General features: G+C 43.0%; 1 protein-coding gene across 4 annotated transcripts in view; it reads right to left on the bottom strand.

Annotated features, from left to right (window-relative positions):
• Positions 1-18,282, bottom strand: part of CACNA2D3 (calcium voltage-gated channel auxiliary subunit alpha2delta 3) — an 853,893-nt gene that overhangs the window by 362,394 nt on the left and 473,217 nt on the right. For all 4 annotated transcript variants that reach the window (XR_006264409.1, XM_043442153.1, XM_043442156.1 and 1 more), the window contains exon 11: positions 8,749-8,862. Coding sequence is in view for 3 of the 4 variants with exons in the window: in XM_043442153.1 (XP_043298088.1) it covers positions 8,749-8,862 (114 nt within the window). In the remaining variant the exon portion in view is untranslated. The remainder of the gene's footprint in view (positions 1-8,748; positions 8,863-18,282) is intronic.

The following is an 18,282-nucleotide window of genomic DNA, read 5'->3' as shown; positions in this document are numbered from 1 at the left end:
CTCTGCCCCCAGTATGGCTACTCCCTGTTACTTTCCCTTCAGACAGCCCCTTGCCACCTAAGCCCCCACGTTAAGCTGGTTCTATGGGATAAGGAATGACAGAGCCAGAGTGCGGGTGGGGTGGGAGGAGACTGTTGGGACCACTCCTCTAAGAGCAGTGGGATTTAACTCCTTTCCCAGTTGCCTGTGCTTTCAGGAAAATCCCTGCTCCTCTTAATGGGCTCAAAGGAATGCAAAAACAGATGGGAGGGGCTTTGTAAAATCATTTGAAAGTCAAGGGGAACAAAGCAGTTTAGGAAAAAAGAAATAACAAAACCTTCCTTACAAATCACTTAAGATTATTTCAGGGCAGGCATTCTTAAAAGGATAAACTCTCAGTCCTCACTCAGCTCAGGAATTCTGCTCTCCAGACTGGCATCTGCTCCCCACCCCCTACCCCAAGAGGAGAGAGAGATTCCTGAGCTTTCCAAAACTACCCCAGAGGTACTGAGGCAGAGCTAAATCCTTCAGCTCCTCCAAGACCACTAGGACCCATCTGGTTGAGGCGTTAGCTCCCAAATTATGCCAAAGAAGGGAGGTAGGGGGCAAAACTCCCAAGAGTTCCATGTGACAGACACCAGCTCAAAGAAGATGGATTTCCAACAGTTTTCAAAAGTGTTCCAAAGCCAGGTCTCCAAATCATTTTATGATCAAGGGCCTCCCTTCACCCTCAAACCAAAAGCTGCTTGTGCCTATACCTCCTTGTAGCCCCATCGGGCATCCTTGAAGGACCCTGAGTCCTGGCTGTCTCTGAAGGGGCCTCATAGCTACCACCTCCACTTTTGTTCTGGTAAAAAATAAAACACATGATACTCATAACTGAAGCAGCAGTCACATTTGAGGTTGCCCTGTGCTTTCAGAAGAAGAAAATCATTTAGGTAGTAAAACCAGACAGCCTCTTTTGAGGCTGCACAACTGGCCCTGTGCTTAACTTTCTGCCTGAGGCCCCAGTGGGCTCTGAGGTCCCCAGTGCTCTGACACTGTGCAGATTCTCCCACACTTGGGGATGGGAAGGCCAAGGAGACAAACCCATTGTCCTGATGACAGAGTCCTCAGTGTGGACAATTCTTTCTCTGACATGAGGGCATTTTGTTGTACTTTTGCCTTCAAGTTGTGTACATCCTGGTTAAGGGCTCAGCCTGAGTGTTCAACTGCTGGGTTGTCATTTCGGCTCCATCAGATTGGTTATGGAATCCTGAGTCAATTATGTAGCCTCTTGCTGTCTCGGTTTCCCCCAGTTTTGAAAACAGGATAGTAACAGTACCTACTTTATGGGGTTTCTGTGAGAATTAAGTACACAAGAAGAATTCAGAATGGTACCTGAGAGCATTCAATAAGAATTCATTTTGTTTTATATATTTAAGTACAGGAAATTGGTTTAAAACATTCTCTTATTGATGGAGACCTGGGAAGGGGAAGTAAATTGAGCAACCTGTGTTTCTCATCACAGACTCACATGAAAGACAGATGGTATGGTGACACCTACCACATACAGAAGGGTCTGCACTGCACACCCAGGGAGGGTTTCACAGTTTACCTACAACAGAAGTGAGTTAAGACATGGTCTGTTAGGTGACAGTTGCAGCCAAATCTTTCTTCCTGAAGAATAACACAGAGCAAAATAAGAGATGTGAAACCACAGTGGTGCATTCTGACCCCACAGTGTCAGGGATTCCATGAATTCCATTTTATTTGGATTCAGGGAGTCTCTAGTTTCCTGGGTCTTGGTAAAAGGGGAATCTGATTCTCTCTAGGGTGTCCGCTCTGTTGCTTCAGTGACCCAAAAGATGTGACACTCTGCCATGCACCATGTCACCACCAAAATAGGGTTTGAGGGGCAGTTCCATGTCACATTTATGAAGATCTGACATTCTGGGCACCGGGTGCAGTCCCAGGCTGTGTACCCGCCACTGGCTCTCCTTCTAAACCACCAGATCACAGTGTACTGTGACCCAGCCCTGGGCAGCACTGAAGGAGAAGTCAGGAGCAAGGAAGGACAGAAACAGCTCATGACGGAAAAGAAAGGGTCGCATCACATTTGGGGAAGAGATACCTACAGCACAGAGAGAAGTATTTGCCATGAACTCTCCTATCAACGTGGTTCATCTATTTGAGTAGAACAAAAGCAATGGAAAGGCAGGAAGAACTTGCCATTATCATCTTCTGTTGAATTCAGCCAATGCATACATTTCTAAAGGCATCACAATGACTCTCAACCATGTACTCGTTGGTCTAAATTTCCTCACAGATTCCTTCAGATCAACGATTGGAAAACATATTCTTAAAAGGCCAGATAATGAATATTTCAGACTTTGCAGGTCAGATGGTCTCTGCCACAGCTATTCAACTTTTCAGCAACAGATGATGTGTAATCAAATGGGTATAACTGTTATAACAATACTTTGTTTACAGATAATAAAATGTTAATGTCATATAATTTTAACAAATCATGAAATATTCTTTTTCTTTAGTAATTGTTTTCCCATTTAAAAATGTGAAAATCATTCCTAACTCAAGAACCTCCCAAAGCAGGCAGTTGGCCACAGTTTGCCAACCTTTTTTTCAAATCACTAACTTACCATTTTCTTACCTGTCCACTCTGTCTTACTCATCATGGGAGGTAATGACTAATAATTCCATGACCTTTTTCTTTTTTAAAAAAGTTCATTTGGAAGAGCAACTACATAGATGGCAGGCATAGCCATTTTTCTAATTTAAATGTAGAAATGTAGGCAGCTTTATTTCTTGAGCAGATCCTGGAATGAGTCCCGTTCATACTGAAGAGTTCATATTTTATTCCAAGTGTGTAAAGCTGCCATTAAGCCGCTAACCAATGGATATTAGCTAAAAGTAAATGGCATCCAATAAATGGATAAATAATTCCTCATTTCTGCTTCCAGAAATAACACACTGGCAAGGGACACATTGCATAGGCAATCATGATGTCGCCTTCATAGACTTAAGGCTAAATCACCATTAATGCCTTCCTTCTTCCAATTCATTCTATAATGTTTTCCTAAGCAGTTGCCTTGCACAAGGCCCTGATTAGGAAGCATTAGAACGTGACAAGCACGAGTGCATCCCACTTCCTTCTGCTTTTCTTTCTTGGAATCTGACCGCCGTACGGTGAGCAAGTCCAGGCTACTGTACTGAAGAGAGAAGACGCAGTGTGGAGAGGAAGCCCGCAGGGAGGAGGACCAAGGCAGCCCCACCAAGCTCACAGACCGACACAGCTTCCTCAGGGACCCCGCCGGACATCATGGGGAGCAGAACTACCACCTAATTAACCCACAGAATTGAAAGGAATGATAGATTTATTTGCTATTTTAAACCATTAAGTTCGGGGATGTTTCACAGCATTGCTACCATGAGATGATTCTCTTTCCTTTCTCCCTTCACCTTGCTTCTTCAAATAGCTTTCTGTTGCTACATAATAAGTGACCACACATGCAGTGGCTTAAAATAGCAAACATTGGTAATATTACAGTGGGTCTGAATGGGGATGGCTTAGCTGAATCTTCTGTTCATCATTTCACAACGCTGCAATCCAGGCATTCATCTGGAGGCTCCAGTGGGGGAGAATCTGCCTCCAAACTCAGCCAGACTGTTGACAGGATTTCCTTGTGACTAACACTGAGGGCCTAGATTTTTGCTGGCTGTTGGCCGGAGGCAGACTGCCCCCAGTTCTTTGACACACAGAATTCTCCAAACAGCTGCTTACCCATCAAATCAGCCAGGGGAGTCTCCTGCCCTTAGGGAGTGTCCAGTCTCTCTCTTGCTGCTGCTGCTAAGTCACTTCAGTCGTGTCCGACTCTGTGCGACCCCATAGACGGCAGTCCACCAGGCTCCGCCGTCCCTGGGATTCTCCAGGCAAGAACACTGGAGTGGGTTGCCATTTCCTTCTCCAGCGCATGAAAGTGAAAAGTGAAAGTAAAGTCGCTCAGTCATGTCCGACTCTTAGCGACCCCATGGACTGCAGCCTACCAGGCTCCTCTGTCCATGGGATTTTCCAGGCAAGAGTACTGGAGTGGGGTGCCATTGCCTTCTCCGGTCTCTCTCTTAGGGGTTTTCAATTAAGTTAGGCCTACTCCTGATAATATTCCTCTTAATTAGCTGAAAATCAAGTGGCTTGAGACCTTGATTATATCTGCAAAATTCTCTAACCTTTACCATATTCTATCATTTAAAAACAAGTCACAGGTCCCACCCACACTCTAGGTGAGGCGCTTAAACAGGGCATAAACATCAGTGGGCAGGAACCATGAGACTACTCTAGGGACTCAATGCCACACTTCTCTGCAGGGACAGGATAGAGTGCATGGTGATGGGACTGGTCAGAGATTCAGAACTTCTCCTTGAGGACTTATTAAACCAATGAAGATGAAAAAACAGGCCCAGAGGTGATTACAGTGCTGGATTTGAAGCTATACACTTCCCTTATATGGTTCTGAGGGAGTGTGACCTGTAAAACTCAGGTAAAGACAAGATGGCATCTGGCTAGAGAAGAGAAAGGAAAGTTTATGGCAGGCCTAAGAGAAAGGAACAAACACCTAAAGGCTGGGTACTCTAGACCGTGCCTGTGTTCATCCAGAGTAGTGGTCCAGAATTCTACACCTGTGGGTATGCAAAGCATTCAAGTGAAGTAGGTGAGAGGAGATACTGGAGCATGATGAAGACCATGGCCAAAAGAACCAGACATCTGCCATTGAAGGGGACAGCCATTCTTCAATTCCAGTCATTTTTTGCCATATGAGAATGTTGACTCCAAAGTGCCATGTGTACATCTTTGTGAAACTAAAACTTTAATATTGTTAATATTACTGTTTTGTCTCCAGATTTTGAAATGATAATCAGTAACTGACAATTTTTTAAACAAAGTATGAGCCAAGAAACACATACCTGTGCACTGGATTTGACTGAGGGAATAGACGCTTGTGGCTGGATGAATCACAAGTTGTAATAAAGACTGCCAGGAGAAATAGCAACAAATTCAGATATACAGATGATACCACTTTAATGGCAAAAAGTGAAGAGGAACTAAAGAGCCTCTTGATGAGGGTGAAAGAGGAGAGTGAAAAAGCTGGCTTAAAACTTAACATTCAAAAAACTAAGATCATGGAATCCAGTCCCATAACTTCATGGCAAATAAAAGGGGAAAAAGTGAAAGCAGTAAATAGATTTTCTTTTCTTGGACCCTAAAATTACTGCAGTGGTGACTGCAGCCATGAAATTAAAAGACGCCTGCTCCTTGGAAGGAGAGCTATGACAAATCTAGACAGTATATTAAAAAGCAGAGACATCACTTTGCCAACAAAGGTCTGGATAGTCAATTTCCAGTAGGCATGTACGGATGTAAAAAAGGAGGAAAGTGAAGTCGCTCAGTCGTGTCCAACTCTTTGCGACCCCATGGACTGTAGTCCTACCACGCTCCTCCGTCCATGGGACTTCCCAGGCAAGAATACTGGAGTGGGTTGCCATTTCCTTCTCCAGGAGATCCTCCCGAACCAGGGATTGAACCCGGGTCTCCTGCACTGTAGGTAGACGCTTTACCATCTGAGCCACCGGGAAGTCATATGGATGTGAGAGTTGGACTATAAAGAAACCTGAGCACTGGAGAAATGGTGCTTCCGAATTATGGTGCTGGATGCAGGAGACTCTTGAGAGCCCTGTGGACTGCAAGGAGAATGAACCAGTCAATCTTAAAGGGAATAAACCCTGAGTATTCATTGGAAGGACTGATGCTGAAGCTCCAATACTTTGGTTACCTTTGCAAAGAGCCGACTCATTGGAAAAGACCGTTTTGCTGGGTGAGATTTGAAGGCAGGAGGGGAAGGCAGCGACAGGGGATGAAATGGCTGGATAACATCACTGACTCAGTGGACATGAACTTGAGCAAACTCTGGGAAAAAGCAAGGGAGGACTAAGGACCCTGGCATGCTGCAGTCCACGGGGTCACAAAGAGTTGGACACAACTTACTAACTAAACAACAACAAAAGGTAAACATAGGGAAGCAAAAGTGGCAGAGCCACTGAGTAACCAAACCCTATCCCTTGGGCTATTTCTACAGCACTAGTTCCCCAGTGCGGTTTGCCCACTAGTACCATCCATATCACCTGCAAACTTGTTTGAAATGGACGTTCTCAGGCCCCACCAGCCCAACTGAATCAGAATCTCTGGAGCTGGGGTGAGCAATCTGTGTTGGAACAAGCCCTCCAGATGATTCTTATTCTCACCAAAGTTTAAGAATCACCAGGTTATAGGAATCAGGTTCCAGCCTTAAGATCATTTTACTCTCTCCTGAACCATTTCTTGTTTCTATAATTTTGAAGATAGCAAACAACAGCACAGTACAACCCTCTACTAAATACCTAACATTCAAAATAATAGAGAAGGATGACTGCTTAGACATGATGCAGCATCTCACTTTAACACAGTACTAAATCACATTGCATTTTATACAAATTTATTACCTGCATCTTCACAGAGAAGTCATCAAGAAGATGAATGCATATGCATATGAATGTCATGGAATGCTCCAGAATGGAGCAGGAGGAGAGGGATCCTGCTATTAATTTTTAATCATAGATTAGATAGGCCCTCTTGCTACAGAAATAAAGTCTGCCTCTGCTTGATAATACTTCATAAGTAGATCAAACTGCTTCATGGAAGGCTGAAATTTGCAGGACCCTGGTTCCAATTAATCCAAGAAAGCACCTGGCCTGAAGTCAACACTGTTTTTTTGGAAAGATATGTTGAAATTCCTGTTTTGTCTGAAGAGTTACAATTTTGCAGCCTTCATCCTATGCCTCTCCCAGCAAGTAAGGATAGGATGTTTAAATTTCAATATTCCTAGGCTACAGCTATCCATCACATATCACCAAGCAAGAGGGATTCATGTGATTCAGCATATAAATCTCACATGTTAATACATTTGCTGTTAATGGAGCTGCTTATTAATAGGCCCATTTACTTCATTCTTTGATTTAAGATGGTTCCAGATAATGTAAATTACCCTTCAACATGCTGTGAGATGTCATGGCCCCTGTGAACGTCTTATTTGATGACATGTTTACTAGTGTTGTGCCCCCAGGCTCCGCAGTCACTCGGCCACCCCTTAGGGCTATGCATTCTTAGGTAGTGGCCATGTGCTCAGCAATGTGCTCTGCGCTGTGGTGGTGCAGGTGTAAACAGTATGCTCCCTCCTCGGCATCCTCCTACATTTATCAGGAATTAACTCTGTCCTCTACCTGTCCCTGGAAATCATCACCTGAAACATCTCACTTAAAATCACTTGTCCAACAGTGAACTTCCATCTTATTCAACTACTGAACTCTAAAGTCAGTGCTTATTGTGAGAGCCGCGTTCAGCCATACTTATTCCTGGATATCCCCCAGGCAGGTGCCCGGCCAGAGGCCCACCTACTCTCAGCAAGCCCAGAACAGCTAGTTTTCCCTCCAGCTTCAGAAATGATGGCTGTCTCTAAGGTTGAACAACAAGGGAAGGAGATGTTATCCATTTGGGGACCACATTCTACAAAACACATGCATCTTAAAGCACCAGAGTCGTGCTTGGTGAGGTGAGACGACTGTTACCAAAGACACAGGAGGACCAAGAATGGCTAAAAGGACAAGGGATGGCAGCTCACAGGGCCTCAAGCGTGCATACTTTCTGGATACAGTTGAGTGCACAGTTGTCATCTGTTTCTTTTTGCCATGCATGTGGTTAGCTCAATTCCCAGAAATTAAACATACAAAGTGGAAGAAGCAAAACAGACTTGGTCTAAACAGTCTCATGCCCCTACAGAGACAGTCAAGAGTAATGCCACTGACACGAAAGATAGAAAAGGGCCTTTGTGATACCTGCAGGCTAGCACCCTCTCTGATGAACCTCTATTTCTTGCTGAGACCTCACCATTTAGTTGAGGTAGTGATCACCAGCTACCAATCTACTAACTGGTGTCTACTTGAGGTACTTACTAAAAACATGGAATCCTGGGCCACATCCTCAGAAATTCTGATTCTGTAAGTATGCAACAGAATCCATAATTTAAAAGCTCTCCACAGCAAATTCAAACTGGCTAACAGCTTGAAGAACCTCTGGGTTAAGGCACTCAAAAGACACCAAAAACATTGATATCTTTCACTGACACCCTAACATATGGGTTTATCAAATAAATAAATGTTAACTTGGAAATGAAAAAAAAAAGAACTTGAATAGAGAAGAGACAAGCTTTGACAAGGGTAAGGAATGGCACTGGGGGATGAAGAGGAGATTCTGGATGGTAATGAGGGGACAGGAAGGAACTACAGGAACATGGAAACAGAGGAAATGGCTACAAGGCCACATGGTTGCCTTCCACATTCTATTGGTGCTGAGTTCACCAAGCAGCTCTGGCTACCATGGAAAACAAAAACAAAGAGAAGCACTGTTCATGATGGACAAAGCACACCTCACAGTGACTCTTTTCAATCAACATATTGAACACTTCTACATGGGTTTCTTCTCGCTACCAAAAAAGTTTCATTTTGAAAACAAGGAAAGCCATAGTATTCGGTTTTGGTCAACCAGAAAACACAAGGCTGAGAAACCATAGGTCATTATGAGATGAAGTCCACATGGGATACTTATCCATGGACAAGCTGGAAGTAATAATGCAATAGAGATCCTCCAGAGATGATGGCACCATGGTGCCATCAACATCGCCTTACCTTTCGATCTGGCCAGTTGTACTTGGCAAAGATAGTGTCATAGGTGTCCACTGCCCCATCGGTGACGAGCATGATGGCCTGGCTGCAGATGCTGCCTTGTCCAGTGTGGTTGAACTGTGGAGAGAAATAAGTGCAAACTGAGAAACACCCCACAGGGCTATGTGTACCCATGAGACTTCGGAAGCATGAGATCTTAGGTTCAGGAAGCCTCTTAACATGAGAGTTCATTATGCACCACCAGAAAGAACCTACAGGATGAGGCTTTGCCCACTTATGGATCTCCATATTTACTCTGAGAAATTGCAACTAAATACAGACCACAGAAGAGATTTCCTAAATATACACACAAGGTAGGCAGTGAGATTCTAGGATAGTTAACCTGTCTTACCTTCAAACATGGATAGTGCTTCAAAATATAAGCCCAAAGGAGTTGGCAGAGCAACCTTTTAGAAACACAATTATGGGCAACAGAATACGTGATGAGTAACATCTCTTTCAAAATCTAAATGAATATAGTCTGAATGAGTCTAATGGATACAGATTGTGCTAAGTAATAAAATCAAGGAGGTTTTGTAAACATGGAGAATAAAGTCAGGAGCATGCCAATTCAGAATATACTGTAAGCACCCTTTTTAGGGTTTGTTTTAAACATGTATTTGTTAGCATGTAACACTATATATTATGTATGTTAGTATGTACAGCTTGCTGAAATTCCAAGATTGTGCCCACTGTGGTATTAATGCTGTACTTCAACTTTCAGTTTTACAGAGCATTTCAAAAGTGCCCAGTTTTTGTGAGTGGTAGCTTGAGTGACCAGATGACGGCTGTCAGAGGTTTGTGTCCTTCCCTTGAATCACAGGTGAAGAATCCCCTTAATGAATGCTATTAATGCTACAAATTCAAAGTAGGTCCTTTAAAAACCCTACAGTTACATACCAATGAGGAACACACAGAAAGATTTTAACCTTCAGTAGTGAAAACTCCCACCGCTACAAACTGTGAAGTTGCTGTTTTGTTTTTTTTTTTTTTCATTTATTTTAAAATTATTTGCTAAGTGCCCACACAGTGCTGAGGATGAAACACAGAAAAATCTCTTCCCTCATGTAATTTATATTGTTTGATGAGATACCAAGGTAAAGGAGTAAATTATGTTTTATGTTTGAAAATGGTGATGCAAAGTTTAAAAAAAGTAGGGAGATAGAAAATGCAGAGGGGTAACTTTAGAAAATATAGTCTGGGGAGCTATTAATGAGGTGGTAACTTTTGAATAATACCAGAAGGAGGTGAGCATCTGGGGCAAGGGCCTTTCAGAGAGGGCAAAGAGCATATGCACAGGCATGAGTGACAATGTATAGGCATGTTCTATCTACTAACCATGACATGGGGGAAGGATGATGGTCACCCTTGGATTTGCTGCTGACTAATGAACAAAGCTAGTGAAGGTGATGGAATTCCAGTTGAGCTATTTCAAATCCCAAAAGATGAAGCTGTCAAAGTGCTACACTCAATATGCCACCAAATTTGGAAAACTCAGCAGTGGCCACAGGACTGGAAAAGGTCAGCTTTCATTCCAATCCCAAAGAAAGGCAATCCCAAAGAATGCTCAATTGCACTCATCTCACATGCTAGTAAAGTAATGCTCAAAATTCTCCAAGACAGGCTTCAGCAATACGTGAACTGTCAACTTCCAGATGTTCAAGCTGGTTTTAGAAAAGGCAGAGGAACCAGAGATCAAATTGCCAACATCAGCTGGATCATCAAAAAAGCAAGAGATTTCAGAAAAACATCTATTTCTGCTTTATTGACTATGCCAAAATCCTTTGACTGTGTGGATCACAATTAAACTGTGGAAAATTCTGAAAGAGATGGGCATATCAGACCACCTGACCTGCCTCTTGAGAAACCTATACGAAGGTCAGGAAGCAACAGTTTGAACTGGACATGGAACAATGGACTGGTTCCAAATAGGAAAAGGAGTACATCAAGGCTGTATATTGTCACCCTGCTTATTTAACTTATATGCAGAGTACATCATGAGAAACACTGGGCTGGAAGAAGCACAAGCTGGAATCAAGACTGCCGGGAGAAATATCAATAACCATAGATACGCAGATGACACCACCCTTATGGCAGAAAGTGAAGAGGAACTAAAAAGCCTCTTGATGAAAGTGAAAGAGGAGAGTGAAAAAGTTGGCTTAGAGCTCAACATTCAGAAAACTAAGATCATGGCATCTGGTCCCATCACTTCATGGGAAATAGATGGGGAAACTGGAAACAGTGTCAGACTTTACTTTTTGGGGCTCCAAAATCACTACAGATGGTGATTGCAGCCATGAAATTAAAAGACGCTTACTCCTTGGAAGGAAAGTTATGACCAACCTAGATAGCATATTAAAAAGCAGAGACCTTTTGCCAGAGACCTTTGCCAACAAAGGTCTGTCTAGTCAAGGCTATGGTTTTTCCAGTGGTCATGTATGGATGTGAGAGTTGAACTGTGAAGAAAGCTGAGTACCGAAAAATTGATGCTTTTGAACTGTGGTGTTGGAGAAGACTTTTGAGAGTCCCTTGGACTGCAAGGAGATCCAACCAGTCCATCCTAAAGGATATCATGGGTGTTCACTGGAAGGACTGATGCTGAAGCTGAAACTCCAATACCTTGGCCACCTCATGCAAAGAGTTGACTCATTGGAAAAGACCCTGATGGTGGGAGGGATTGAGGGCAGGAGGAGAAGGGGACGACAGAGGATGAGGTAGGTGGATGGCATCACTGACTCAATAGACATGAGTTTGAGTAAACTCCGGGAGTTGGTGATGGACAGGGAGGCCTGGCGTGCTGTGATGCCTGGGGCTGCAAAGAGTTGGACATGACTGAGCGACTGAACTGAACTGAATGAACCAGAGCTACCAGAGCACTCACAATGAAGTGTAATGCCCAGTCTCCATGAACTTAGGTTTCTAATGTGGAGTTTGAAGTTGCAGTGGCTTTAGAGAAGATTGGATGAATGGATGGATGGATGGAATCGATGGCCTCTTGGTCATATTAGGACAGAGTAAAACCAACTCAAAACATGGATGGAATATCATAGTATAGTGGAAGATATTCAATCTTATTTCAGCACCACAAACTGGTGCCTAGTATAAATTCTCTTTTGAGAATATTTTTTCTAGAGACTAGCTTGGTGGTCCAGTGGCTAAGACTCCACACACTCAGTGCACAGGGCCTGGGCTTGACCCCTGGTCAAGAAACTAGATCCTACATGCCATACCTAAAAGATCCCAGATGCTGCAACTAAGACCAGGTGCAATCAAATAAAATTTTAAAATAAATAAGTAATAAATAAATATTTTAGAAGAATATCCTTTTCTTCATTTATAAGATGGGAATAACATGCTTATAAGGTTGTTACAGCACAGATTATGTCCATTATATGCTGGGCTACAAGTATGAACTTACTTAATCTTTACTAGTCTCTGAGGTACATACTATCATTATCCCCATTTGACCAGTGAGGAACAGAGGCACAGAGATTAGCTAACTTGCCCAAAATCACACAGCAACTATCTGTCATAGCCGAGATGTGAACCCAGGCAGTCCAGCTCCAGAATCTATTCTTAGATTCAGTATGCTCGACCTATGGCCTCCCAATAAAGAGATGATGCTCCTCAATCTGATAGCTCCACAAGTGTTCATTTCCTTCTCCTGTTCTTCCTTGTTCTATTCTTTCTAGTGTTCCAGGGTCACATGGCAGACACCAAGGTCACTACCCTGAGAGTGAGTGCTCCTTAAATTCTGTGCTTTTAGAATGTGGCTCACTTTAGTCCTGACCCTGGAAGTCATTCCTGCAACTCTGACTGGGCAGGTGTCCTTAAATTAATAAACACACAAGGCACATGATACAGTATCAGTAGGTAGAAATATCTGAGAACTAAGACCATTGGACCACAAAACTTTTCACATAACTTCTTTTTTACTGTCTTTATTATTCATAACCTACTATTCTAGAAAACCCATCAACTCTTGAACAAAAAGCAGCAAAGGACAATTCATAGCGTGAGACTCTTTGAACCTCTGACCTCAAAATCTTCCCTTGCTGCATCTACCAACTGTAAACTATAATTTAGGATTTCTACCCTGTCTTAACCAAGTGTTTTCCCTCTCTTCCACCCTGAGGACCCACTTTCAGCTAGACTTTCATAGTCTCAATAAATGACTTTGCCCTTTCCACTCTGAGATGCTAAGATTCTATCATAGCACAAGAACAAACAGTCTTGCAGCCTTGTCTTATCAACAGGTTGCTCTGGAGATATTCTGGAGAGCCTGAGATTTGACACAGCCTTCATGTCACTGGATAAACCCAGTAATGTGCCACCAAACACAAGTGATCTATTCATTTGACCACAGAGGCTGCAAAAGGGAAAAGATCAGGACACCTCGAGACTGTTGTTCATGTAACTCATTTGAAAACACCCAGGAAAAACTCTCCCAAACGAAAGGCAAGAGGGAAGAGAGGGAAATAAAGATATCTGAATACTGCACACTGGAAGAAGGGGTTGCCCCAAGCTGTTTATTTAAATCCATTACTTTCTTCCATGGCTGAGTCCCTGGTTTTTCTCTGTAGCAATCTGCAGTTGGGAGAATTTTGAAGAATGCAATTAAATTCAAATGCTTTGATGAGTAATATCTCTTCTCTTCATATTTGTCTAGAACTTTTTTTTATTGAATAGCGGGAGTGATGAAAGTGTTTTCCATAATAATAACAATGACAAGGGCCTGATGATGAACTACAATTAGCTCAGTGATTCATCAGTTAGCAGCAAAAATTTCAATGCATCCTGACATTTAGAGCATTTGGTTGTGATTAACAGTCTTTGAAATGTCACCGAATTTTATTTAATTGGCTAAGAAAAATTTTTAAAAGGTAATCACTGCAAAGATTGTATTCATCGCCAAAAAAGATAATTGCAGTTGTCACATGACAAGGTAGATGCTAACTACTGTAGCAAACCGGCTCTGTGTTCTTAAGAGAATCTAATGAATGCAGCAGAGATCAATAGCTAGAAGGGTCTTAGAAGTTTATTTGAATGCTCCTTTCAAAGCCATTTGTACAACAACTGCAAGCCTTTAAATCATCTGAGCAAATACTGAAACTGAAATGTAGGTAAATGCAAAACAGAATTAACTTCATTTAGTTATAGTAACTTCTGAACCATTCTAAGCCATAACCACAATTGGCATTTCAATTGTGTGTGTCTAAGAGAGAGTGTGTGTATTTGTGTTTGTGTGTTCAAGAAATAGCTTTTTATTTCATACTGGCTTGCAAAAGCAGACATAATACACAGGAAGAGAATTATATCACTAAAGGTCATATTGATGAAGTGGAAAATAGCTAAAGCTTCATTTTCATGGGAGATTAACCATCTCTGTGTTTTTCAAAGTGTTTGGCTATTTAAAAGCCCCGTGGCAAGAAATGGGATGGAAATGTTTCTCTCTCTGGGATAAATGTGCACTCAATATGGTGCCAACTGTCAACAAATCTCAGGCAGGGACATTTTGAAACATTTTTGTTCCTTCCATTTCTTACTTTCTGGAATTTACACTCGACCCCTCAGACTTCCTGACTGGCCAGACCTCAAAGGGCTTTTACCGATAAAGGTAGATCAAACAGGTATGTGGAAGGTTTCCCTGGTTCAAAAATGCTTCTCTCACTAGGATTCAAGGGAAAAAAATCCACCATGTATTGGTGATTTTCTGGTTCTTGGAGGTATTGGAAATACTACATCCTCTTAAAGGATAAAAAAATATTATGCCTGAAGGGGTGCCTGGGGAGCTGTGACTTCTACAAATTCTATCCTGAGGTTATAACATGATGCAGAGAGTTCCTGGGTCAATAATTTCAGTGCTGGTATAGACATATTTTAAAAGGTCTGTTCACTGTAGGACTGCTAAGGCCCCTAGTAGCAAATGAATTGTGAGTCTCCAAAAGGAGGATGGCATCCCACACCTTGACCACAACACCTATGTTGGAGCTTTGAAGCAGACAGCATTCCACTTGGCATTCCAGGGGATCACTGGCTTAGGAGAGTTTTAAAACAAATTTGGTAAATGAAAGGCATGGGGAGAGGAAAAAGTACCAGGGCAAGGAAAAGAAGAGAGGGGGGTGAAGGGAAGCAGATATTCCTGAGGATTTGGGCAGGAAGTAGGACCAAAGCATTAAGAGTAGGAGCTGCTTCTAGAAATCTCAGGCAGCCTGGCAAAAGTTGAGGCTGCCTAATGTCTCTGTGGTCATGGTGATGGCACTTCCTACCCAACCCAGCATGACTAAGAGGGAGCTGGGTGCCACTGCCTCATGCTGAATCCTCAACCCCCATCCAGCATGGCTGGATTCATGACATGTGATGTACATAGCTATACAGGGCCCCACACTTGGTTGAACACTCTGGTATCACTCTCCTAAAATTCTTATTTACTTTTGAACAAGCACCTGCATTGTCATTTTGCACTGGGCTTCATAAATTAAGTGACCAGTGTTGGGTCTATTCCTAGCCTCATTTTAAAGATGAGGAAAATAAAGGTAAAACCAAGCAGAATTTTTTCAAGGTCACACAGCAAGCTCTGAGTGAGTCAGGCTTCTCAGCCCAACCTGCCTGACTCTAGAAGCCACAAACTTCAACACAACAAGCATCTCCGAACTCTCTACTCCTTCACCACCTCTGTCAAATATCAGGAAAACAGAAATCTGCAAGGTACATTTCCAAGCAAGGGACTCCCTTCCCCCATCTCAGAGTAGTCTCCCCCTGCACTAAACACCAGGTTTTTTGAAATAAAGAAAGCCAGTTTCCCAAATGTGGCAAGTCCCTTCAATATCACCCTCCAGAAAAAACCTGCTAAGCTGTGGAGATCAACATCTCCAAGCCCTACAGAGGTGCCTATTCAGGGTTCAAAGTGTTAGTCACTCAGCTGGGTGTGACTCTTTGCAATCCCATGGACTGTAGCCTGCCAGGCTCCTCTCTCCACGGAATTCTCCAGGAAAGAATACTGAAGTCAGTATCCATTCTGTTCTCTAAAGGATCTTCCCCAGCCAGGAAATGAACTCAGGTCTCCTGCATTGCAGGCAGATTCTTTACCATCTGAGCTATGTCAAAAGCTATCCAAGATTCAAAGTAGAATTTAAAGATGTAGCTTGGTCCTTGGCTCTGATCAGTCATATTTATCAATTATTAATACATTGTTAATAGGTATGTGCTGTCCCAAACACTGAGTTGTCCATAAATGCTAATTATCTGTAGCCAGGTGAGTAGGAAGGGCCTCCGGTTTGTATGACGGAAGCTGAAATGACACCCTCCCTCCTTATTTTTCACTGTATTTTCACTGATACACAATAGGAGCTCCGGACTGAGATGTAAATAGTCTTCTATGTGCCAGCAGATATTATTGGTAAAAAAAAGAGTATAGAATTAGGACCTATCCTTGGCTTGAGAGCCACTGTAGCTTAGTGGTAGAAACTCAAATTATGGAGTCAGACATAACTGACCACCAAAACAAGCCACGCAGTGCTAGGTGAATTCTCACCTGGAAACTGATGGCTGGTAGCCTGCAGAGCTACCTGGAGGAGAAGCCTTTGAACATCCAGCTGCTCTCCCAGCTCCTGTGGAACTTCAACATAGCTGTCACCCCATTCAGGGCTTACTTGCTCTCAGCTCCACCCCATATTTTTTTCCTGAAAATCACATTTCCCAGACTGGGCAATAGTTTTGACAAGTTTTGTCTTCAGGTGAATACTGAAGGACTCAAGGGAGAGGCCAAGGTATTTCTAAGCCATTTCTCCTTTTCTCTCTGCTTTGGAGGCCTCGGCATTTTCCAGCAATGGCAGCATCGCCTCCAAGGCACTAGTTTCCACAGGACAGGCCCTTCCCTAGCATTCCAGCTCCTGCTGGGCAGGCCCCTCAGTGGTTTTGTTCTGCTCTGGACGGCCACAGTGATGAGGCTCTGATGACAGCCCTCCCTCCTGTGGTCCTTCCCAACCCAGAGGGGAGCTGCCTCCTGCTGGTGTTAATCCATGGATTGGTTTACTCTCTGTTTGATTTCTCAGCTTTTCCATCCCCTGTGCAACCAACTTCCTGAGTTCAACTCCTGCTGTTTGAAATACCTAGAGTAGCTTCTATTTTTCTGCTTCTTAACATCTAAGTCACTACCTCCTTGGTCCAAAGCAACCACTGTGTGTCACTCAGATAACGGCCTTCCTGCTATTGTCTTTGTTTATCAATAGAGCAGCCAGCGGATGCTGCTGAAATCCAGGTTGGACTCTGTCATTCTCTGCTCAGACTCCAGTGACTTTCCATCCCACACAGAGCAAGAGCCAAAGTCCTCCCTGTGTCTACTAGGCGCCACATGCTGCTGCTGCCTCTGCGACCTCATTTCCTAGGACACTCTTTCTTTCCTACTTGCTCTTGTCATGATGGTCTCCTTGTTGTACCATAGATATGCCCTCCCTCAGGGCCTCTGCATTTGCTGTTCCTCTTGCTGAAAACTTGTTTCTCAAGATACCATAGAGCTGCTCCTTCACTTCCTTCAGGTCTGCACTCCAACATCACCTAAACAGAGAGCTCTTCCCCTAGCCAGAGAACTCTTGACCTCACTGTATAAAGGAACAAGCCCTTATCATTTTGGAACAGGAGAATTATTGTTCTCCGTAAAACTACTCATTTCATATGTCTCCTGTCATTAGAACTTGGGTCAGCAAACTTCTTCTGTAAAGAGCCATATAGTAACTGTTTTATTTTTTACAGGCCATATGGTATCTATTGAAAATAATCAACTCTGCCACTGTAGTACAAGAACAGCCATAGACTATATGTAGTCAGGTGGGCATGTCTGTGCTCCAATAAGACTTTATTTACAAAAACAAGATGGAGGCTGATTTTCCTCTTGGGACATAATTTGCAGACTTTTTCACTAGGATGTCAGGGCCACTAAGGCAAATACTTAGTCTATTCTGTTCACTGGTGTACAATTCCCAGTGCCTGACATTTAAAAAGCATGCAACCTATAGTAGTTAAATAAATAATAGAGAGTCTGCATTAATAAAGATAGTTATTTATTTTCCTACTGCCCTCCCAGAGTAAAAAGAACACAGAAGTCGCATGATGTTTTAGCTTAACACAATTGCATTCAAGGGGCAGAATCACCAGCCCCAAATTCCACAACATATTTCACAGGATGTTAACAGGTGCTATTAATATTTGAAATTCTCTGTTCAGCAAAGCAGGAGAAATAGCAGGTGCAGTGGGGTTTGTTTTTGCAGTACTTACTGAAGCCCCCAGTGTGCACCGCATATTGTGCATCTCCAGGGGGACAAGGGGAAGGTTGGGATAGGTAGCGCCTGTAACACTCCCTAAACACAGCACACAGAGAAGGCCTTCCTCCTCTGAACATTACCACAGGCAGGGGTTCAGTGTGACTCACAATAAGGAATCCACTCCATGAAGAAACTGAGAGTTTCTCAGATGGAAAGAAATCTGTGGTAGATGGTGCTC

This window comes from Cervus canadensis, chromosome 22 (genome assembly GCF_019320065.1).
Source record: "Cervus canadensis isolate Bull #8, Minnesota chromosome 22, ASM1932006v1, whole genome shotgun sequence".
NCBI lineage: Eukaryota > Metazoa > Chordata > Mammalia > Artiodactyla > Cervidae > Cervus > Cervus canadensis.
This window is presented reverse-complemented; position numbering and strand designations above follow the sequence as displayed.